The 24,757-nt window shown below is 33.9% G+C and overlaps 1 protein-coding gene across 10 annotated transcripts in view; it reads right to left on the bottom strand.

Annotated features, from left to right (window-relative positions):
• The window catches only part of Pdp1 (PAR bZIP family member Pdp1), a 71,034-nt gene that overhangs the window by 29,198 nt on the left and 17,079 nt on the right, over window positions 1-24,757 (bottom strand). For 9 of the 10 annotated variants that reach the window (XM_086834050.1, XM_086834053.1, XM_086834056.1 and 6 more), the window contains exon 2: window positions 23,332-24,631. The exons of the other annotated variant lie outside the window; for it this stretch is intronic. In XM_086834050.1, the coding sequence (XP_086690176.1) occupies window positions 23,332-23,434 (103 nt within the window). In that variant the 5' untranslated portion in view covers window positions 23,435-24,631. The remainder of the gene's footprint in view (window positions 1-23,331; window positions 24,632-24,757) is intronic. 10 annotated transcript variants of the gene reach the window in all.

Below are 24,757 nucleotides of genomic sequence, written 5' to 3'. Positions count from 1 at the left end.
TAGTTAATACTTTTAGTTAATACTTTTTTGCTATATTCCCTGGTATTTTATTACATATTTCCTAGAGTGAACATTTTCGTGAAAACTTTCCGTAATATTTCAATGAAATGTCGCCGCAAGTTTGAAGCACTCGCAAAGCGCAACAAATCAAACCTTAATTAAACATTCTGCGATTTGCTTGCTTACACTTAAACCGTCTAGAGGTCTGTAGGTTTGCTATATACTATATAGTAATATATTACTATATATATGTGGTACTTATAGTACGTCGAGTACATATAGTTCTGTAATTCTGTGTCTCGGTAAATGGTTCTGGTATGGCGACGTTCAAGTCATTATACACGTGTTTAGTGCAGCAGGTCGTAAATTAACATTTTCCTAAATAATTATTTAGAAATGCTGAAATGCTTAAACGAATTTTTTAACGACACCACAACTGGCTTATTAAAAAGGCCCTCTCCCAGCCAGCTGACCTAGATAGACCTACTAAAAAAAAATAATACCTGTTGAGGGTTGGCATAAGGGTTTAATATGGTTGTTAGACTAAATCAGAGCAGAGATACTAACTAACTAGCACTCGAGTACCCTTAGTTTCTCTCAATCATTTTTAATTGTCTGCCAGGGTGAGTGATTGCAAATGATACGGAACAAAGGGTATTCTATAGGCTGTCACGATTGATAAGAATTTATTGTATATGAATAGCGAAAAAAGGTAATTAATAGAGACTGGGCAAAAACTTTTTACGGATTATAAAAATGACTTGTAATAAAAATGTTTTAGTGATTGATGTTTTAAGTAAAGGTAATGGTTTTATTTAAGCACTGACAGATTGCTAAACTTTTTAATTAACAAGTGAAAATTTAGTTATTTTCGAAAAAAGTATTATAAGCATTATAATACTCCTTCACTGCTTTGGAGTTCTCTGAATAAAATTATTGGCCTATAATAAAATAGTATTACCAAATGAAATATCGTACTATTTAACAGTCTTTACAAACAAAAATTTAAATATATAATTATTATTAATGAGTAGATTATTATTAGTATAAGATCAGTATTAGATTAATATTTATTAATGCAAATATAATCGAAATAAAAGCTTTAATGTAGGTATATAAATTATTTCAACTGCAATTGATCTCATTATAAGTAAATCCCATATCAGGCGGTCTAATTATCACTCCCAGATCTAACCCAATAATATTTCTTTTATCAATAATCTTAGCATTTTATGAACTAATCTTAGAAAAAGTAATTTCCAAATAAGACTTTCATTCATTTGCACCGCATTCCTGCATATCAGCCAACATGCGCCGCATTTTATGGCCCAATAGAACAAGTTAGCGGGAAATAAAAAAATATATATATATTATATAGCGGGCGGCTTATCAGAGGACCAACTACTAGCACCTACTTGGCCAACAGGTTTTTTCGGCCAACCGCTGACCACACACAAAAACCAAAAATAATAAACTTGAATTCGATATCGAAGAGAGGCGGTGTTAAGGTTCGCCGATCGGAAATTAATTTACGCAATTCGCAGCGATTCCAGGGGAAGGGGGGAAAACCCCCTCAAGGGCCTTATCACCTGGCACTTTGGACGGGAAATTCGAGACGTCGCCTGGCCAAACATGTGACGACCAAAGCAAAAACGAAAAGAATAAAGAAAAACCAGGGCAAAAAGGTAAAAAAAAAAAACAAAGAATTGGAAGAAATGAAAACAAAACAACAAACGAAGAAAACTCGGGGAATTTGAGTTCAATTCAATTCATTGTCGTAGGCGTAAGGCAGCAGCAGCAGAAAATTCTAATTAATTGCCAACGCGGCGTATGAGCGATATCCAGGGGAAGGTGGGAAAAAGGGGGCTTTTGCACGTGTTTTTACTCCCTAACGGTAATGATGATGATGATGATGATGAGTTCAGATGTTTGAATAGTCTGGGACCAGCTGGGTATCTAAGAGAAGGTGAGAGGGTGGTTTTTCAGGGGGAGGTTTTATATGCCAGACAAGTTGCCTGCAGCAACAAAACAGGGAAAAAACACAATCAAACAGCGACTTTCTGAGAGAATTTAAACAGACAAAGCTGCCAAAAGAGAGAGCGCAGAATTAAGCTTTTCCAACAGAGCTTAATGTGCAAGTTTTCGTAAAGCAACCGCTAGTGGGCGCTGTCTATCGTAAGCTTTTCCTAGCACAGTGTTTCGAGAAAGTGAGATTTTGCTAGGAATAGGAAAAGCTTTTAAATATTATGAGTTTTTTATAATAAATTGTATAAATATTATAAATAAATAATAAGTAATATACATATTTAAAAGCTTTTTATGACAAAATAGGATTTTCAAAATATTGTACATACGTTATTTCATATGTATAAATTCGATACCTACAGGTTCGAAGGTATCAAAAATATTGCTAACATTAAAACGATTTCAAGGCTATAGATCTAAATTTAAGTAGCCTTTTGCAGGCTTGATAAATATTATTTCATTAAATTATTATTAGAGTTATTATTCAATTTATTCAATAAAAAAGTTGTTTCTCTTAATGTAGCTAAGCAACATTTATGTGTTGCTGATACAAATGAGTGCTGCTACAACATGTTACCAGCAACTTTCCTTAGCAACATTTTTTGATTCATTGAAACATATTAAAAGCTTAAGGCTTAGGCATTTAAATTGTTGTTTAATGAACCTAACTAATACTACTAATACTAAACTAATACTACTAATACTAATTAGTATCTTAAGTGTCTTCCTTACCTATTAAAAATCAACAATGAAGCTAGTATTTCTATATTTCATTCTCTGATAACTTTGATAATTACTTCAATTAGTTCTGGAACAAGCGTAATTAATCGCATCGGCACACAGTCAACCCCAAAATAAAATGCCAACAAAGCCTCAGAAATTAGAGTGCGAACTAATTTTCGATAGGCATGAATTAAAATAGTTTTTTGTTGCCTCATTTTCCCCTTTTTTTGTTGTTTATTTATAAATTTGTTTCATTCAGAAAATGTCAATGGTTGTCGGTTTCCACTAACTAACGTTAGAGGGCGCCAAAGTAAAAAATTAACAAATTAATTTTGGAATTTGGAAATGTGCTTTGCCGGCAACTAAAAATGAAGCAGCTGCCACAATGTCCAAGATTCAATAATTTAAACAACTAAGCGTTTTAGTCCAAAGATACACCCACATATCCATGCATATATATATAAATATATACGTTGACTCAGTTTCCATTTCATGTAGTTTTTAGCATACGAAAGAATTTCTAGACACTTTGTCTTCTGACAGTTCTAAATGTGTAAAGCATTGCTCTAAACCAAAATAAAATCAAAGGCATTCTTACACACGCGTGTTGCGCCTTTACTCAATTTACGCCCAACAACTAAAAATATGGTTTTCTAATTTAAATATATACATTATGGTATTTATTTTCGGGGATTTTTGCTGTCAAATATTGTGTGTTTTTTTTGGAAGAGGACAAAAAACTCACTCAATGACAGCTTCCTGCGTTTCGCTCTCAATAAGCTCGTAATGGAAATTAACCCTTTGTTGTTAGAAATGATGTAACCGGGTTTTCAAATTGTCGTTCACATGAAAACTACTTCGAACTAGTAAAAATTTTGTTGCCGCTGCATGCACAATTTTCCCTCGCTACCCTTAACCCCTGAATGCCCCACGATTTTAGCCCCTGAGCTGTGAGTGGCGTTAATTGAGCTCTTTATTGTTGTTATTTTTTTGTATTTTTACTTTTTTGTAATTGCCGACGAGTGTTAATTAACTAAGCCATCGCTTAGCATATAAAGTCAAAAGTGGAAACGAGGGGGAGGAAATTTATATGGGCGGCATTTAAGCAGACCTTTTAAGCAAACGTTTAAGAATTAAAAAACATAAATACATTTTCAAGGACTTTAAAAAGATCATAGATAAACCCCTTCCTCTTAATTAAACATCTTAAATATACTCACCAATTTGTCATTATTTCGAAAACATAAAAATCTTGTTGTTAAACTCACCTGCAAAGAAAACAAGCAAAGAGAAATAATTTTAATTAAGATCCATTTAACATTACAATATGATGTGTGTAAGAGTTTATAGACCGAATAAAATGCTTTGGCTTTGTACACGTTTTGGTAATTAAAGTCAAATGAAAGAATTGAATAATTAAGAGGAAAGTCAAACATTAAAGACATTTTGCAATTGAATTCACAATTAAATTCCCTGAATTGTTCGCTCAGAAGGGAAATGCATAAAAGAGACTAGGGCTAATCAACGAAAAACACGGACACGAAAATGTTCGTGTTCAAAAAAGGGGAAAATGTCGCAGAAAAGACACAAGTGGCAATCAATAGAAATATTAAATGCATCTGCCAAAAATGCCAACACAATTTCTAGATATACACTTTCGTTTCATATTTATAACAAATTTCTATTCGCTAGACACTCTTCCAAGTAATTAGCAGGCGAGTAGAAATCATTTAAGAGCGGCGGCAAGTAAAAATGAAAAATATATATGAAACAGGTTGAAGAATATATCATGTTTTTATTGATTTAGGTGTGTAGCTAGCGCACTTTTATTGGTTCATTAAGTGTGCAAACATATATTTTTTTTGTGCACATTTTTACCATTTGCCATTTGGCAGATGATTAGACGAATGCACAAACATAACTCATACGCCCCGTATGCCGCCTGCAAAATTTCATAGTAATAATTCCGCCTTAAAACCCAGCCACAAAATGCAATTTCATCTCTGATCAAAGGCCAAATTGAATTTTCTATTCCATCTCCCACAAGGCAAGGCAGGAATTTTCTATCTTTTTTCGAATATTTTCGAAAAACATATTCGTCGTTTACATCCATCAGATAGATAGATAGAAAATTCTCCCCCTTTTCCATCTGCCTTTAAAGTTTTTAGTGTTTAGTTTTGTGTTTCGCTAACTGCGAGGCACAGGTGTATTGTATTTACTTTTGAGTGGGCGTCTACCCGCGGGAAATGTGTGTGTTTTTCCTTAAATATATACACTTTCTTGGTGGCCCATAAATCCGCAAGAAATGTTTTAAATGAATTAGCTAACTAGAAATTAATTGGGTGGAAAATTAGTTGAAAATTTGTGATTGTCTTTGATTCGCTTGATAGATTTTCCTTACATTATTTACTTGAATCCTGTCAGACTTCCTAAAGGTGCATTTTATATATATATTTTCTCTGCCAACCATCATTGGCAATTTTCCCCCGTTCGTTTTTATTTCCCTGCGAAAGCCAAACAATTTTCTTTGATTTTCCCTGGCATTTTCCGGGCAACCAAACCGCAACTTAATTGAAATGAAAACCAAATTTTAATGAAGCAAACCATGAAGCGACACCAGACTGATGGAAATGCGGAATGCAGTGAAGCACCGACTGACTGGGTGGCATTTTCATTTTATACCCAGAGTTTCCTTTTTTGTTTTTCCACCCCCAACCCCCTATTTTTTTTTTTTACACTCTTCGCTCTGGGTCCAACATTGTCGCTGTTCTCGTTGCCACTTTAAGTGTTTTCTGTTTTGCAGTGTTTCCTTTTTTTATGGTTTTTTGTCTTTCAATGAATTGAGTGGGCCATATATACACTACTCATTCGCCGAAAGCCCCATTTCCGCTCCCTCGTGGCCAGCCATGAATCGACTTTCATCAAATGCAAACCGTTTCACAGTCTCTTATGCAAATTTTCTTTTCAGTCTTACATTTTTTTGTATTTCTTGTTTTGTGCAGCTCTTTCAATTGGAATTTTCGTCTTCCTTTTTTTAGTGGCCACTTGCCGAATGCGTTTGCATCTCACTTTTTGATATTCCCTCGTACAGTAGCAGAAGTTTGCCTTGCCGGTATCTAAAGTCTGACACTTGGTCAATATCCGGACTTCTGGGGGTTCATTCAGAAGAGTCCTTGAGTTTTAATTGTAACTTTTTCTAATTTTTAAATTGAGGTTTCTCCATGGATAAATACCATAATTTTACTCTAAAATAGGTTTCTTTTAAAGCAGCTTTGTTTAAAGCATTATTCTTTAGTCGGAAGCTTGAAATGCAGTGAAGGAATCCTTTCTGACCCTATAAATCATATATATTCTTGATCAGCATCAACAGCCGAGTCGGTTTAGCCATATCCGGTAAAAAAAAAATTTATCGAAATTTTATGGAAAGATAAAAAAAAGATAATGGGTTACAGTATCGTTAAATTTTTCAAAGTTTTTTTTTTTTAATTAAGTATGCAGATTTGTTATCCTAATAAAAATTAACATATGAAAGCTTTCCGATGTAAATTTAATTGTTTTTTGGCTTAATTATGAGTTTTTAAGTTCTGATTTGTGGAAAAATTGACATATAAAATTATCTTAAGCCTAGCTATGATCGATTTTCAAAATAAGTCAGGACTTTTTAAAACTAAACATTCTATTACCAACTTAAGGTCAAGTTAACTTTATTCAAAAGAAATAATAAATCATTAGGCAACTTTATGACGAAAGTTACATAAAAATCATGTCACAATCAAGGTCGGATTTACATATATTTTAAGCTATGATTTCTAAAGGTTCCTTTTTATATATATTTTTTTTAGGGGTTTTTAAGTGTTCATCTTGTACCTCCATCTTTTTCGCTCTCCTTTCATCCATTTTATTTTATTTTATTTGCGTTCTCAAGTGCCGGACATCAAGGTTGTTAAAGCATGGCAATTTACATGATTATTTCGCTTTGGCAAGGAGGGGATGAAAAAAAAGTAAAAGTTTCTTCTTATTTGCTCAACTAATTAACGGAATATGTCGATTGCTATTTGATTAGAACCCCCCTCCTGCCCAACCCCAACCCCCTTTCCGCTTAACCCTTTTTTCTCGGGCTGCTCGTGATGTGTTTTCCCATCCCTCTCTCGGTCATTGTTTGCCCAACAAATTAAGTCAATTTTTTTGGCAGCTGCCTCAGCTCGTTTTGTTGCTACTGTTGTTGGCTTAAATTAATGCATGTCTCTCAGTGCTCCTCTTCTCGCCGTGTTAATTGAATAAAAAACATGTGTGTGTGTGTGTGTGTGTGTGTGTGTACCAGGGGTGTAGTGTTAGTACTTCAGAGAGGGCGGAAAAGGAAGGGGGGTTTTCTTTTGGGGCGTAAGAAAACAGCAGCGAAATAGTTGAGCACGCCCAGCAGCTCTCAAGTGCCGAGACTTCGCGTCCATACATACGGATTAGTCCGCCAGATGTGACCCAAGACACATCCATATATCAACTAGTCTCACCTGGGCTGTACACAGTGAATAAATTTTACTCACATCTATTTTTTTTATAACCTTGCAGGGTTTTATAATTTCAGTCAGAAGTTTGTGACTATATATATTATGTATATTCTTGTTTCTATCCAAACTAATCTATTAATTTTTAAGTTATCTGAATGAAACATTGCAGTTAGTATTATATAAATATATATTTATATATATATATATATATATATATAAGATCGGACGCCTATATCATATATATGCCAAAGAATCGATCTGTTGAGGAAAATGCTAAACTCCCTCTCTTTCTCTCTCTCTCTTTCTGTGTCTCTGGAGATACCCCTTTCCCTCTAATTCACTCTGAGTATCTCTTACTCTCCCGCTCTCCCTTTCTCTGTTCTCTTCACTCGTAGAGTATAAATACAGCCGCTGCAGTCGCTCTGGCCTCATTCTGTTGCAGCCTCTCGACTGGTAAACATCTCAAGTGAAAGTGGTTGTGATACTAAGTGCCCTTCGACCTTTGTCTTAATTATGATCGATTTCATATGCGGAACCATGATACTACAACTGTTACTGCAAGGGTATACAACCTTCGACTTCTCGAAGTTAGTTTCCTTTCTTGTTTGTTAATGATTACCTTTTCATTAAACTTTATATCTAAAGTAATTGTAAAATCGTTTTTTTTAAAGCCCTTTATTAATGAACCCATTTTTAAGAGACTAAACTAAACTAAAATAATTTTGTTTAGAAATTTAAGATAATTTTCATAGCACCTAATAAAATATTTTAATGGAAATACACTTTCTCAGACAATGCTTATTACGTATACGTAATATAAGATTTGTAAATACATTTTCCCGTACATAGCATATTACGTATACGTAATGTAAATACATTTTCCCAAACAATGCTGGTTACGTATACGTAATATACGTAATTTAAATACATTTTCTCAGATAATGCATATTACGTATACGTAATGTAAATTCTTTTTCTCAGAATATTACGTATACGTAATATTTGTAATTTATAATTTTTTAGAAATTTCTATTTTTTTAAGGAAACAACCTAAAATACGAACCGAAAGTATCTCAAAAAGCGTACCAAATATCTTGAAATATTTATATTTTATCCCAGTGCATCTATATGGAATTCCCTCCCCTCTCATCCACCTGACCCTCCCAGGTATCATGGCTCAAGCCTCGCTCTCTGTCGTGTGCATCTAATAAACGCAAATTGGAGATGAGGGGCCACCAGAGATGAGAGAGAAAAATGGGGGGAAAACGGGGGAGCATAGTGAGAGAAGACTCGTGACACTTTAATCTGGCGGATGGGGTAAATAGACAAAGTAGTCATCAAGTCGGCTCTGAACTCCCCCCGGCAACGTTGAGAGCACACAATGAGATAAGCAGCGGGCCTGACTAAGCAAATATTACTATACATACGGATATATATATATATATATATACATATATATATAGTATATATCGAGGTGTCAAAACTGACAGCAACTATTATAAGAATAATGTAAGTCAAGCTCAAAGATGATGTAAAAAACAAAGTGTCATTCCGATGATCTAAAGCCATGTTTCTCCAAGGAATTAGCGAAGCGATATTGAAATATATCATCAAGTGGGAATTACGAGGGGTTTGGCATAGAAAACATATGACGAGTGCATTTCATTATTTGTATGCTTCTTACTTATTCAATAAATTTAAAATAGGGAGAAGTATTATGCATTTCTGAAAGTTATTTAATTCTTGATTTAAGATAGATTACTTTCCCTGCATAAACCTTTATAAATTAGTTTTCTGATCCCAATTCATAGAAATACATCATTAAATGGAAATTAATGTATATATTTCTTATTAAATTGACACATTAAATAAATTATTTGCTTCATATTCAATAAATGCAAAACGGGGACAAGTATTTATATCAAGTTTATAGTTTATATACTCTAAATTCAATAACTAACGCACTTGATCGATTAATAGAGATTAATTTCACTGCGTAAAGCTTCATAAATTAAATCCCTGATTATGTCAAAATCCCAATCCATCAATGCAATTTATATATGACCCACATAAAATATGCTTTATAGCCGTAACAATAAAATCCCATTTAATGGGAACGTTAAACGTTAAATTGAAAAATCGGAAAACTGATAGCTGATAATCGAAAGCCAGACGCGACGCCACAACTATTGATATAGCCACTTGAATCGAGTTTTATTTACGATCCCCCGAACTGTACACTATATCCCATGGATAAGGTGGCAGTACAACGAAAAGGCACACGAAACCAATAAATTAGAAACATTGTTGTTGTGCAAAGTGATTATCTTTTTCTAAATTGATTGTCCATAAATGTGTCCGTGATATATATTTTTTTCTACTATACTTTCTATATAATGCAACACCTAGTCCACAGATCAACCTTTATTGTTCATCTCATATCGTTTATGAGTGTGGTTTTCTGTTATATTTTTTGTTTGGTTTTTGTTAGGTTTCATTGTTCATTTTCATTTGCTCAGCCTAATTTATTGGCCCCATGCCAGGAGGCGGCATTCTCCTGGTATTGTATAATGTCCATATCGCTATATCTATATCTATAACTATAGCTAACACACTGGCTACATGTATATATAAGTATATATATTTGTATATGGTGTAATCAGCTTGTGTCTGCTGCCGCTGATGACTGTAATCAAGACAATCAAATAGCAAAAAATTTTCTCACTTTATTATTCTTTCACAAAATTTATAACATTTTATTTACCTAAATATTTGGTGTGTGTTTTTGGAATTTTTATCATTTAATTTTTGAATATTTCGTAGCTTGATTTTTATTTTTTATGTATTTCGTGGAATTTATTTGGTGCGGTTGACATATATTTTTTGATGGCGGATTAAGATGGGCTATACACAGCTATATAGATATTAGTCAGGGACATTTTCCGCTCGAACTGCGTCACCCGATGATTTATGAATTATGCTAACAAAGTTCTAGTTCAATGATTCTTCACACATTTAATATAAATATATATAGGAACATATTTTCTTGAAGAATGTAAAAATATAATAATATATATATTTAAGATATATGTCAAAGAAATTCCCAGAACATTAAGCATTCTAACTATAAGCTTTATTATTTTTAAAGAAATTCAGTTCACTTGGCTTAAAGTTTTATATATAAATTAGGGATAATATTTAGAATTTGGATGATTTTTTTTTTTTTTAGTTTTTCCATTTTGACTGAATTTATTATTGTAAATTACTGTAGTGTAGCAACTTATACAATAGTGAGCGAATTTGGATGATGATAAATTTGAATGACTTGGAATTTAGAAATTTGCTAAAAAAAAAAATTAAGCTATTTTCCTACATTTTCATTACTTAAATGTCCCCTTTCTTTAATTAGAAATATAATATTTTAACAAACCAACCATAAAGACATGTACTTAGTTTTAATGGCTTTCTCGAAATTTGCACTTTGACGCAGCCCCCTCGACCAAAAAACATTTATAATTTCCGTCCATAAAACTTTATTCTTATTTTGTTTTTTATTTTTTTTGGCTTGGTCAAAAAAAGCATACAAATTAAGTTCGTTTTTCGGCAAAATGTTTCAACTTCCTCAGCTCGTTCAATCTTATCAAACGTCCTTGACTGGCACAGTCGAAAAGTTTTATGGCCACCACCCAAAAAAGCAAAAGGCCAACAAAAAACACAAAGAGGGAAAACTTTCAGGGGGGGTTGACAGACATTTGCTCCCCTGCTCTAAGTAGGAAAAATATTTGTCTCCCTTAGCTGAGAACTTTGACAATTGCCAGTGAAACCGGCTAACAACTTGTATTTAACTCATTTCGAAGAGGAATTCCTTCTGGGTTGATGGGTGGGTGGAAAAATACCAACCTTTATATAGACGATAAAGAAAAACAGAGCAAAACAAAAAAAAAGGCTACGAGCTATGCGTAAAAGTCAAAGAAAAGCGCAAGAAAAATTATGAGAGATGAATGACGTCTAAATGTTCTTGAAGGTTAAGACAAATGGCACATGTTGTCGCCCCTTCTTTAAATTGGGGAATTGCTTCAGGGGGTTGTTCGTTGATTTAGCGACAAAACAACAAGAAAAGGAAAATCTTAAGAGGTTTCCATGAGAAATTGCGCCAAGATAAATAATTCCAAAAAGGAAAACAAATCTGTTAACAAAGCAAACCGAGAAACGCTAAGGAAATCAAATAGAAAATGAATGGATGACTCATCCATTTCGGGGATTTTATTATACATTTTCCTACATACATACAACATATATTTTGATGGGCAGAAAACTCATTTTGATAATTGCTTCGAGAAATTTGAATTTGTAAAATGAGCATTTGAGTCTTTAGAAATAACTAAACTCCCTCAAGGTGCACACACACCCCTCTCTCTTCCTTGATTTTGGCCTAGGTAAAATTCTGTAGTTTTGTGTGCACTTCTGGCCACTAGCCAAGGCGTCTGCCATCTTGATAAAGTGTTGGCCAAAAAACGTACGCCACATTAGTGGCAGACTTTGTAGGTGCAGGCAGACAGGGGCGGGGAGGACGGGAGGCATTGGTTCCCTCCTGGCAACACCCGACTATATCTGCATATATATATATCTATACACACACACACTGATGGCAGCGTGTGTGGGTTACTCTACAAGAAAATAGAAATGTCATTTGACAAAAGCGAGTGCACGAGATATTGCCGAAAAGCAAAGCAAAATCAAAAGGGAAGGGGAAAGTGGAGGGGAAGGGAAAGGGGAATGAAGGTGGCCACATCTAAGTGGTGCTATGGGCCAGGCAAAATGTCAGCCAAATGCAAGCCAAACTAATAGGAGCAGGCCAACCAAAAAGAAAGCCACAGCGATGGCCAACTAATATACGTTAGTGAATCGCAGCAGCAGCAGAATCAGCAGCATTCCCATTAGGCCAATGTTCAAAAAGGTAAAGGGAAAGGTACTATCTATGGGATTGATAGTGTCAAAACTATCTAAAAAGTATGGAAATAGTCATAGGTTCTTTGGAAAGCAATCAAATCAGTGGAACGTCAATCCAACTTAATAGAAAAATATTATTTTTATGATGTATGTATTATTATTATGAAGGCTGCTATTCTTAGGTTTGTAAATGTCAAAAATACCCTTAAAAGATTAAAAAGGTAATATCTATTGCAAGGTTATAGAACAACCATATGTACATAATATTTTAACAATATTTAAAGGGTTTTTTACTTGAAATTTATGGATGTAAAACCGCACATTGGGTATACTTTTCAGAAACGTAAAAAAAGTTACTATCTTTTGCCTTGATAATGTCAAAACTGGTTAAAGAGGCTTAAATATACTAATGGTTTCTTTAAAATTAATCAAATCAATGCCAATGTCAATCAAAATATATATACAAATGATATTTAAAGGTTTCTTTTGCTTAAAATTAATATAAAATCGAATACTGAGTATAGTGTAAACAAGATCTTTTAGTTTAATAATTGTAATAGAAGTTGTTTCTTTAAATTAATCAAATCAGTAGATTCCTATTTTAAAATTAATTTATAAATAATTATTTTAAGAGACTATAAAGGTTATTTTACTCTAATGTGTTGAAAAAAGCTTAGTTATTTATTATTTATTATTTTCATAGGTAACGTAAAGGTACTATATTTCGCCATAATAATCTTTAAACTTCTCAAAAAGCTTACAACTTTAAAGGTTTCAATGAAATATATCTAATTAAGGAAAGACTAACGGCACTTAATTTGTTTATAATTTTTTCGTGACATTTAAATGGTTATTTTACTTTGAATCCATATAAACATGGTGTATAATTCTTTTAAATTTTAAAATATTTCATAGTATACATTCTTAGTCCCTGTCTAGGTAATAAATTCTTTAAATAATAAACGGAGAAGCATATATCCCTATGTATTCCTGTGTTCCACATATCTGTGTGTCATTTTAAATATTTAATCGATGTCCCCCAGTGAATGTCTCGACTGGCACAGTCTTTAGCTTAATGGCCAACAAATTGTTGCTTTGACTTGAGTCAGCTACAGTTTGACCATATTTACAACCCCTTTCATATATATTCCCTGGAAATATGACCTTATATACAATGTAAGCTACACACACACACCACACACACACTTTACACCCACAATGGTAACTCTGGTCACGCACATAGAGAGGGCAGAGTTACTCGAAGCCACTCAAAACAAATTAAAGCTCAATTTCCCTTCGTTATAAACTAATCAATTCTTTATGTTCTCCCTCTCTATCTCGTTCTCTCGCAGTTTTTATTATTGAAAACTTGATGGAAGGATCAAAAGTGGAGCAATTCAGCAATAATTGGGATTGGATACCGCCCTGCCCCATACACATTGACAGTTTGTGGTCAGAGGGATGCGTGCTGATATGAAGAAAATGACAGCGAACAAGGACTTTCTAAGGACCAATCAAGTTTCGAGTTTGAAAATGTTTCGACAGCGGAAAAAAGGAAAATAAAAATAAGGTAAATATATGACTATTATAAAAATAAACAAGAACTTCATAAATTAAAGTAATTTGATCAGTAGTTTATTACTTATATTTCCCAATATAATTCTTTAAACCCTTTTAGGTTTCCTCTTTTTTTACTGTATTCATTTTGTTTATGTCTTAGATCCCATTATCCCTTGTTTACGATATCGTGTTATATACACAAAAGCTAGCTAAAGGCTTAATTATTTATAACAAACTAGTCCCCTTATTTTTTGCCAGACAATTTCCTTCAACTGTCTGTGAATTTTCCTTGAGGCTTCTTCGATAAAAATTGCACTTTCGGCGATTTGATTTATCGTAAACATTTACTGATAAGTCAAACCTATAAACATATATCTACAGACTGTCAATATCCCAGGGAATACACACATTGTTTGTGCAACAAAAGCCGCTGACAAAAGAAGTCTCTATGACAAATGAGCCAAGGGAACAAATAAAACAAATAAAATTTCAATTTATGGCAAAGTGAGATTATGAAGATCGATGTGTGTGTATTTAAAAAAAAAAAAAAGGAGAGATAAGCATAACGGAGCCAGAAATTATATCAGACCAATAAAATATCATATAATTGAATCTATCATAATTTGTTCAGAATTCAGGAATTCAATTCAAACCATAAGGAAGTTCCATTCATATCAATTTAATGCCAATCTAAGAATTTTTCCAAGGCATTCACTGTTAAGATATACGAGGGCTATTTGCTATATCTATAAATACTTATATACAAATATGAAGAGCTCTTAAGTAATTCGTAGAATACTCTAGGTCATATCAACGTAGCCAGTTATAAAAGTGTTCATAAAAATTCAATTTTTATGAAGGCGATAAGTGTGATTAACCTGAATATACAATTTCTTTTTTTAAAGAATTATAAAAGGAATGAAAGTAAAAACCAACTTCGGTATCGATAAATTTCCTGTCTTACCTAGCTTTTTCCCATTTCTTTTATTTGATTTTGTCACAAATTTGACCTATAGCAGTTGCCAAGGAGGAATTATGAGGAATATTTAAGTAAATAAAACAAAATTACTTTGCCAATTTATGCTGCAAAATAAAAGCAGACAATTTTGTAGAAGAAAACCTAATTATAGTTATCTGGAAACAATTGATAATTGCGTCAGCAGCCCCAAAAAAAAAAAAAAAAGAAATGCTAATTGAAAGAGCAAAGCAATGAGAGACACACATTCTATGTAGCAAAGCGAATTTTTCCAAAAATATGTTTGTGCAATTAAAAACAAAACGAACAAGAAAAATATATATATGCCAAGAATGAAAACAATTTTAAAAGGTAAATTAAGCTAATGGATGTTTTTCAGTTTCTTTTTTTTCTTTTTTCAAGGGGAAAAGACGCTCCAAATTGCAATTACTTGTTGCAGCAATTTTCATTTATTTCTGTGTCTAATTTTAGTTTCTCTCTTTTGGGTTTTCCTGCTCCCTGTAAAGCGAACCATTTTAGCACTGGCAAATAAAAATGTTTACTATTTTCCTTAGTTGAAAATGTTTATTTGAAATCATTTTTCATGCTTTCTTTCATTCTTCCCTAAGCTATTTCTTTTTTTGTTTTCCCTATTTTTCTTCTTCTGTTGCTATAGTGCTCATCATTCAGCACATGATCAGCGAGCTCTAAACTACGTCAGCAAAGTGAAACAAAAAAAAAATAAAAAGTGCTGATTATGCTTAGAGGAAAAGCAGAAGTAAAATGTGTGATTTTTGTTGACCCGCTGATTAGGAAAATGCTTGGAAAAATAAAATGTAAATGCTTTTGATAGTGCGATGCATATATACATATATATATTATAGATACTTATATATAGATGATCTTTTCGAGGGTAATTTGTCAAATGTCAAGCGCTTTGCAAATCTCCCAGCGGACAACAGTGCGTATGATTGAGCTACGTGCTTACCGCAGCGACCTTGAAATGGGTGGAGGGGGAGGGGTTATACTTTTTTATAATCAGCTCAGTTTTGTAACCAAGGGTGATTTTAGTTCTTATTTGCTCTTAATTTCCTAGCTTAACTCAATATTACGTATACGCCCCATATGCCCATGCAATTTCATCATAACTCCCAAAAAACTTGCCTCGTGTCTCAGTTTATTAAACGCTAAATGGCACACTAACTCTTCGTTTTTTATTTATGCATAATTTTCAGTGTTAGTTGTTAAACTGAAACTCGTGACTGAGCTCAACTAATCAAAGAGACAGCCTTAAAAAATTTAAGCAAGACGAAAATTAAAGCCAAAGCAAAAGGGGATTTTTGGAGGGGCCTAAGGCAAAGCTCTTTTTCTCTGTTTTCTTAGTGTTAGTTAAAACAGCAAGCGAAACCAGAGAGACGTTAACTTGGCTTAAGATGCTTTAGTTTGGCTTACATTTACCCAGAAAGTAGGGGGAGGAGGGGAACGGAGAAAAAGAAGGCTAAAATCAAGAGAGAGCCTAGCATTACCGGCTCACCAGAGACAATAACAATTACATACATAATGAAAACAAAAACGTAAGTGAAATTTTCGGAGAAATTTACTCAGAGAGGGAGAGAGTTTTCCATAGAGAATTCGCGCATGTTTTTCCGCTCTTTGGAGACTTTTCTTCTCTCTTTCTCTCTCTGGTTCTCTCTCTCTCATTTCCACCCGCTGAGCGTGTGGGCGTCGTATTTCGAACATGTCCTTCGAATTTCCGGGTTTTGCCACTTTGACATTTGCAACATGCTACGCCTGGCTAAAAGCAAGCAACGCTAGCCAAGCTGATACAGGACGAACATGGCAACATGAGGGAGGGGTATGTATGTACTGCACATACATACATTTACATACATATACATACGTATATTCGAGTGGCAAAACATTCTTCGTACCGAGGACCCAGCTGCTTCGGCTTCTGCTTGTGTTGCTGCCTTTGCTGCTTCCTGTTTACAACCAACACATGTTCAACGCAGGACTATGGGACGACAGGACATGATTCCACACTAAAAATCTCGGCAACAAAAAAAGGGGGAATGGGGTCCTGATATAGGTCTGTGTGTCTTTTTTAACATAAGAAAAACAACAACTACAAAACAGAGTTCATATATATATATTCGCGGGTGTAACTGTTTTCCCCGCCCGTGGTATTTTGTCGATTTTTAGGCACTTTGCGAACTTTGAGTTTCCTTTTCCTCCACCTCCTTCTTTTTTTTGTATTTTTATTTCTGTTGCCATTTCTATTTCCCATTCGAGTTCTCCTGTGCGCGCTTCCTTTTCCTTTTTTGACGTCATCGGGGCAAACAAATGAAGTCAACATTATTTCATTTATGGATTTTGTTATTAATGTTGTACGAATTGTGAATGTTTTAGTGCTTGGCCCCCCCCACTATGAAGTGTGTGTGTGTTGCTATTGTTATTTTTAGTGCTCAATTCAGCCGCTTGGGTTTCGTGACTGTTTTCCAACTTCCTGCCAGTTTGTTTTGTGTGCCACTCTTGCTCTTGTTGTTGTCCATCATTTTGCCAACAGAAATTCCGGTGGCAACGCCTACGAGCAACTTTAAGGACACGGCAAAAAAGAAACTAAAGCTAAGATCTTTCCTATAACCATTCAATTGGTCGATTAACGAACAAATAATATTGTTTATTTAAATAAAAAAGATTTTTTGTAACAAGAAAATAATATTTCTTATTAGTTTCTTATAAAAATAAGTGGAAATGTAAATTATTAAAATTATTTTGAACTATATTTAAGAAATGTATTGTATTTCGGTTTCCTTCTGCAACAAAACAGCTAAAAATATGTACATTTTAACATTATAAAATGCTAAAAAGCCAAAAATTGTTTGTTTTAAGCATTTTTTAACTTTGAAAATGTTAAAAGCTTCTTAAAAGTATTAAATTTATGGTTTAAAACAGAAATAATACATCAAAATACTAGGAAAAGACACTTTAATCTCTTTTTAAACGTTTTTAAATCATTTTGGTATAAGAAAAAATGAGTTTAATTAATTTATGAGTATATTTTTAATCCCTGTTTAGTCTAATTATTTCATTAGTATATATTAAATCCCCTTTTTTCGGTCAGTGCATCTGAACTCAACGTAAAAATTGAAGCAAAGTTGGCGGGCGGCAAATGCCAAAAAGTGTTGCCTGCTTTCAGGCGCCGCCAAGAGGATACGTATACGACTAGTTATCCGTGTGTTAGTTTCAGATTTAAGTCGCTGCGAATGCTTGTGGACTGTGTGTGTGTGTGTTGATGTATGTATGAGTGTGTGTGTGTGATTGTGTGCTCGCTTTGTGGTATTTAACCTTAATTTGATTCCTTTTTTCTTGCCGTGTTCCTTCTGCTTTTTATACCCTTGCAGGGTATTATAATTTTAGTCAGAAGTTTGCGACTTTATATATTATATATATTCTTGATCAGCATCAACAGCCAAATTGATCTATCTGAATGAACTTTTACTTTTAGAGTCCTATATATATTCTTACTAGTATAAAGGTCGAAACAGACTGAATCGAACAAATATATTATATATATGCCATAGGACCGATCGGAAAATGTTTGGAAAATAAATTATACCTTTTCCCTTTTTCAACATATTTGTTATCTTATTGGAGTAATAGGCATTTTGTATTATTTTATCATTTCGGGTTTAATTTTATTGAGATCGAACGACTTTATCATATATATGCCAACGAATCGATCGTTAAATGTTGAGGAAAATGCTAAACTCCCTCTCTTCCTCCCTCTCTCTCTCTGTGAGTCTCTGGAGATACCCCTTTCCCTCTATTTCACTCTGACTATCTCTTACTCTCCCGCTCTCCCTTTCTCTGTTCTCTTTACTCGTAGAGTATAAATACAGCCGCTGCAGTCGCTCTGGCCTCATTCTGTTGCAGCCTCTCGACTGGTTAACATCTAAAGTGAAAGTGGTTGTGATACAAAGTGCCCTTCGACCTTTGGCTTAATTATGATCGATTTCATATGCGGAACCATGATACTACAACTGTTACTGCAAGGGTATACAACCTTCGACTTCTCGAAGTTAGTTTCCTTTCTGGTTTTTTTTTTCTTTCGTTTGGAATTGTTGCCTTTGCCAGGTACAAAACGTTGCCGACAACGTCCTTGCTAAGGATGATACCCACACACACACACCTGCGCAGGGCATACATAAAGGTTGGCATGGCCAAAATGCCAGCAAATAATTTCCCACATATTTTGTTCTCCTTTTTTTTCTTTAAAAGGCAAGTCAGCGAAAATTGATTAAACATTCTCCCTTACACTCGAGTCCCTCACACTTTAAGCTGACCCACTGGGTCGAAGGAGGATACATATTGAGATATAGAGCTTGCAGATATATAGACTTTTGATACGCATCGTGATCATGTCGAAAAATAGACTGGCAACAAACATATTGTTTGACCGCAATTTGTGTGAACAGCACACAACAAAAAAAATTACCACACCAGCTGCTCGCGGCGTGACAAATTCACACGCCAGCATTTTTCTCTGCTCAGTTTAAGATTTTCCCCCGCCGCCGATGCATTTTCCGCCCCATGTGCCTGCATATGTAGATATATTTATGAAAATATTTTTCACACATTGTAGCCACTTTTGTTTGATATTTCTAGTACTAGCTTTTCACACATTTCGCTTAATTAAAAATGCAAAAAAAGATTTGCTGCCACGGATGTTATTTTGTCTTGAGACTCTTTTGCTAGTCGCCGCCATTCAGGGCAGGTTTTTCAATTAAAACTTTTAATTGCATCAAGCCAAGTCAATGAATCAATCGGTTTTTGGCTAACTTTTCCAAAGAGAAAAATATCTAGGCGGATTTCCAGCCCAAGTTTAGTTTGCACTTGACTGATTTTTAATCTCTCACTCTGTCAAGGGTTGTGCTGCTGCTAGTGACAGGCATTAAAAGCCAGGTTATCAATGCATTTGTTAGATTATATAAATATTGATTCACGTTAGCAATCAATTGACGTAGCACACACACATGTGATGTGACACCTTTTTTTGCGGATTATGTCATTGTTAGATTAATGATTTGCTGCTAATTTGCAATCAATAATGAAGGCAGTGAAATACTATGAAAGGAGAGAGATAGTCAATCCCTGCCACTTGTTTACTCGGTCAAACAACAATTTGAGCTGTCATTTATTTATGCCAATTGCCGGCGCTACGTTTTATGCAACATTGACATGCAAATCGAATAGAATATAATTGCCCATCAGTCCGGAGAGAGACAACAGCGTGGTTACCGAGCAGGATAGATAGTTGCAGATAACATTTTAAATTTCCACTTGAAATAATGCATTCATTTTGGCATCATAATTCAATTGAACGAAACAAAGGTGATGACACGCAATTAGGTTTCTATTTAAGGTTTATTTAGATGAAAGCAATTCATTTGCAATTTAAATAAGATGCACAAATGTTGTCGGTGAGAGGTTAATTTTGAATGAGATGTGTGTCCTTTATGTTAAGCCGATTTAAAATTGGAAACTAAGGCCTTCTTTAATTACCTCTGAAGGCCTTAATCTCGATTAACTATTTTTTAACCTTTTAACTAAATCATGTTTCATGTTAATCGGATTATAAAATAGTTTCCATGTTTGATATATAATTTAACACATTTTACATATCTTTAAAAGCTTTCTTTTCAGGAATAATATAGGTCAACTTCCCCCTATAAATTAAATCATTAATCATGCTCTATGAGTCTTAATAAACAAACGACTTGGACTTGAATCGAACAGATATCTGCCACATAAATCCCCTTGCTCATCCGCCTTCGAATTGGATTGCCACTCATTCAGTTAGATACAAATCAAATGCCCGGCTGCCGCTTATCAAAAAGGAACTAAACCAACTTTTGAGCTTTGCCCTCGACGACAACGGCACACGCAGCTCTTAGCTCTCTTTTTTTTGTATTTTTTATTAGTGTGTTACACTTGAAGAATTTATGTGGGCTGTCGAGTGATTTGTGCCAGACGAGAACGACTCCTTTCCACCCAAAGTCCAGTAATCTTATCTCCCACCCCTTTGCCACTCGGTTCATGTAAGATTTTCTAGTTTCGTTTGGCTTATCACTGGGTTGATTATTCCCCTCGTTCCTCACTATATCCCCTCTACACTGAAAGAATCGTATAAATATATTTTTCAAAGAGATTTTAAATCTTTAAGATACTTTACTAAAGCCTTTGCTTAATATTATCTTGTGTTGATATATCTTACTATTAACAGATACTTTATGTATTTCTTCAATATATATAATGGTTACAACTTTTGTTGCTGTGTAAGCAACGCTCTTCACACTTGCCCCTGGCTATCTGTAGCTTATCAGCCTGTTCCTGCCTCTTTGCCATCCCTCCGATGTTTATTTTGCCGTATTTAACTAGTGTTGTTTCTTCTTTTTAATGCGGTAATCAAATGCTTGTTAACACACAGAACCGCATGGCTGATAAGAACTAAGGAAAAATTAACAAACTAACAATAAAAAAATAAAACAAGTTAACTATGTTAAAACGGAAAACGGCCTCAAAAATTATGCTATAGTAAATCAAATATAGAAATGAAAACATTCAGAGGTTTTCCTCTGGTTTCCGCTTATTGATTTATGAAAAGAACAACTTGAGAGGCATATGAAATGAAAAACCAGAGAAAAGGGGGAAGAAAAACTTGGGTCCCATACTTGGTGGAAAATGCTTTTCATTATGCTGACCGATTATGACACTTTTTAATGGCATTTTCTCGTTCTGCTTTTATGCTATTGATTTCTGGTTACGTTGCCGCAGGCCAAGTGGGCGGGTCTGATGTGAAACCAGCAAAAAACAAAAATGCAACAGCACAAAAAATGGCAAGAAAATAAGAGAATTAAAATGCTTTTTCTGAATTGAATTTCTTTTTTTTGTGCCCCTCCCAGAGATGGTTTTCGAAGCCATATGCTGATCAAGACCAATTCCTTTCTTATGCAAATGTCTTGCAACAGATTTCTAAAAGGGGTTTTCGTGGTGCTGCAAGGGAGTGAGGAAAAGCAGTCAGCGTAGTAAAATTGCTGTGTAATTGTTTGGAAAAAGAAATTGGAATTGAAATGCAATGAAAAGTGGATAACAGTTGCAACAAAGTAAGATAAACGACAGCCTTGAGAGCATAAATAAAAGGAATCAAAAGGATTGTGCACAGATTTCTCCTGGGAAATATAGTTCATAAAGTACAAAAGATATAGAAAAAATAAAAAGAATTTGAAGAAATTTAGATCTTGAAGTACAAAGATATAGAAAATATAAAGGAAGAGAAAGGTTAGTATTTTAGATAATATTTTACAATTGTTTTCTAAGTATTTCAAACATTTTTATGGCTTTATAACTTATAATAACTGTATCGATTGGAGAAGAGTAGGTTTTGAATTCATATTTATAATGTAAAATTTCATAAATAAAGCACAACTTAATGTAATAAACTTCAGACTTCAATCAACATTTATATTAAAATTAATTTATTGTAAAAATCTTTATAAATTGCTATTAACAATAGTATATTCCCATAGAAAATACATATATTCTATGCATAAAATATATTCTAAATATTTTCCAACATCCCTAACTAAAATTTCTATCAAAATCATAACCAAAAATTCCCTTAATCATTTCCTCTAATTAAGTTTAACCCAAAAAACCATCCCACAAAACACTTAAAACTAATTATTTTTCAAGCAAATCGATTGCTGTCCCCGATTGCCCAATGGGTTAAGGCACTGATAACGGCCACAGCTCAGTGTCCGGCCATTAAGGAAAAAGGGGGTTAATCGAGGCGGATCTGGGAAGGGGGTCACAGCTCACGTTCAACGGACTTCAATGACCCCGCAACTGCGACAAGAGTACATGTGACACTTGGTTTGACCGTGCTCTCATACACTTTAACCTTGCGACAACCCTCGGCTCAAGTTTCCCGCCCCCCCAAGCCTCCTCCAGCGGAAGCTTGTGGGTTAATAGCCTTATCAATTTTGATAGATACTTCTATGCAGATAGATAGATAGATAGATAGATAGATACTTTTATATATTATTACTTCAACGTTGAGTATCACACCAAATGGGTCAGAATTCAGAACCATTCACCTCTGCCTCGAATTGATTTATGTTTGGCAAGAAATGAAAAATGTTTTGGTTTTATTTTAAACATTATTCTGCCATTAATTTGGATTTGGGTCTTGTACGAAACGTGTCTGAATCCCTCTGGCTGATGTTGGATGTTAAAATATTATTCCCCCTCTATTCCCTCACTTATTTTGCATACATTTCCGGACGTGCGATGACCCAATCAAAATATAATTCGTATTTTATGACTTTCCCCTTCTGAGTATCTTTTTTTTTGATGTTTTCAAGTGGGAACAGATTGCCGAGCACTTGCGAGTAATGATAATTTTATTACCCACTATTTTGGAGAATGATTCAATTGCAGACCTGCACTTTCAAGTACAATTATTATTATTATTACGAAACTAGAAATCTATTTGAATACGATTTCCCTTTTGACTTCGTTTCGGTTTTGTGATTGCGATTTAGAACTCACCATTAATGCCGCTGATCAGTGGATAGTTACCATCACGGCCGCCAATTAAGTTTTTTAAACCAGTTTCGATCAGTGTTGGGGACGATCGCTCCCTGTCGCTCATTTTTTCATAAAAATTTCCGAAATTTTGTGATTATACACGAACAGAAAAGTGTCTCGTTGCGGGTTTTTTATTGGCCTGCAGTTTGCTTCTTTTTTTTGTCTAGTTATTTGCTCGCTGTTTTTCCTTTTTTATTTTATATTTAATATATATTTTGTTTTGAGTGCGTTTTTCACAATGGCAACAATAGTAATAATTGTTGTTGTATGGCAATAATAATTTTAATAATAATGATGTTAATCTCACAACAATAACAATTAATAATTATAACGAACGAATTTGTTGTTGTTCTCACTTGTTTGTTTTTTGTTATTTAATAATTATTTTGATTTGGTTGCTTAGTTTAGTTATTTGTTGTTGCCGTAATTTGTTGTTTGTTTTTTTTTTTTATTTGAATCACAATCGAAATTAATTTAATTAAACCTTTGAAAATATTGCACGTTCCCGTTACGTTTTATTGCTTCGTCTATATATATATACGATCTTTCTCTATAGACTTTTACATAGATATTTTTATATATAGAGCTGTATATAGATATATATATTTTATTTTTGTATTTATATATGTGTGTATATTATTACTTTTCTGTTGGATTTTTGTTATGCTTGCTATAAATAAAGGCACCGCGAATTCATTCAACAATTCATAAACGCTTCTGCTTCAACTTAGTGTTTATGTTATTTTGTATTTAGTTTTAATAACAACGTTTGCGAGTACAACAAGAATTTGTTTTAAGGGGGATTTGCTTTAAAAACTAATTCATGTATTTGTTAGCTGGGCTTTCTCTTCTATGAGTTGAGTTGATGTTAAAAAGTACTTTTTAAGTTGGTTTTTTAATTTGTTTCGCTGACTTTTTGGTTACTTTTTAGTTGGTTTCTTTTTTGTGTGTGTATTTATTTTAATTTGTAATTGAATTTGTTGTTTCATTGGCTAATTAAGCTATTTTTATAGCGTCTTTTCCTGCTGCTGCCGTTTGCTGCAAATGCCGAATGCGTTTAGTTTAGTTTGCGTTCCTCTAGTTGCTGCATTTATTTTGCTTTTCTTTTTTCGCTATTTTGCTATTTTCCTCTTTCCGTTTTCGTCGTTCAGTTGTATCTTTGTTGACAGTTTTCAGTTTGAAAAACGTTTAACGCTGCTGCCGATGAAACGCTGCTGAAATTTTGTTGTTAGGCTTTTTATTTTCTATTTTTCTGGCGGCACTAAAAATAAAATCAATTGCTTTTTGGTTAAAGTTCTCCTTTGCTTTTTCTCGCTATATAAATATACACATATGTATATTTTTTTGGTATTTATATCTGGGTAGGTGTGTGTGTGTGATATATATC

Source organism: Drosophila serrata, unplaced genomic scaffold (genome assembly GCF_035046125.1).
Source record: "Drosophila serrata isolate PLE 108 unplaced genomic scaffold, ASM3504612v1 contig_272, whole genome shotgun sequence".
Taxonomy (NCBI): domain Eukaryota; kingdom Metazoa; phylum Arthropoda; class Insecta; order Diptera; family Drosophilidae; genus Drosophila; species Drosophila serrata.
Note: the sequence above shows the minus strand (reverse complement) of the source record. Positions and strands in the feature narration are given on the sequence as shown.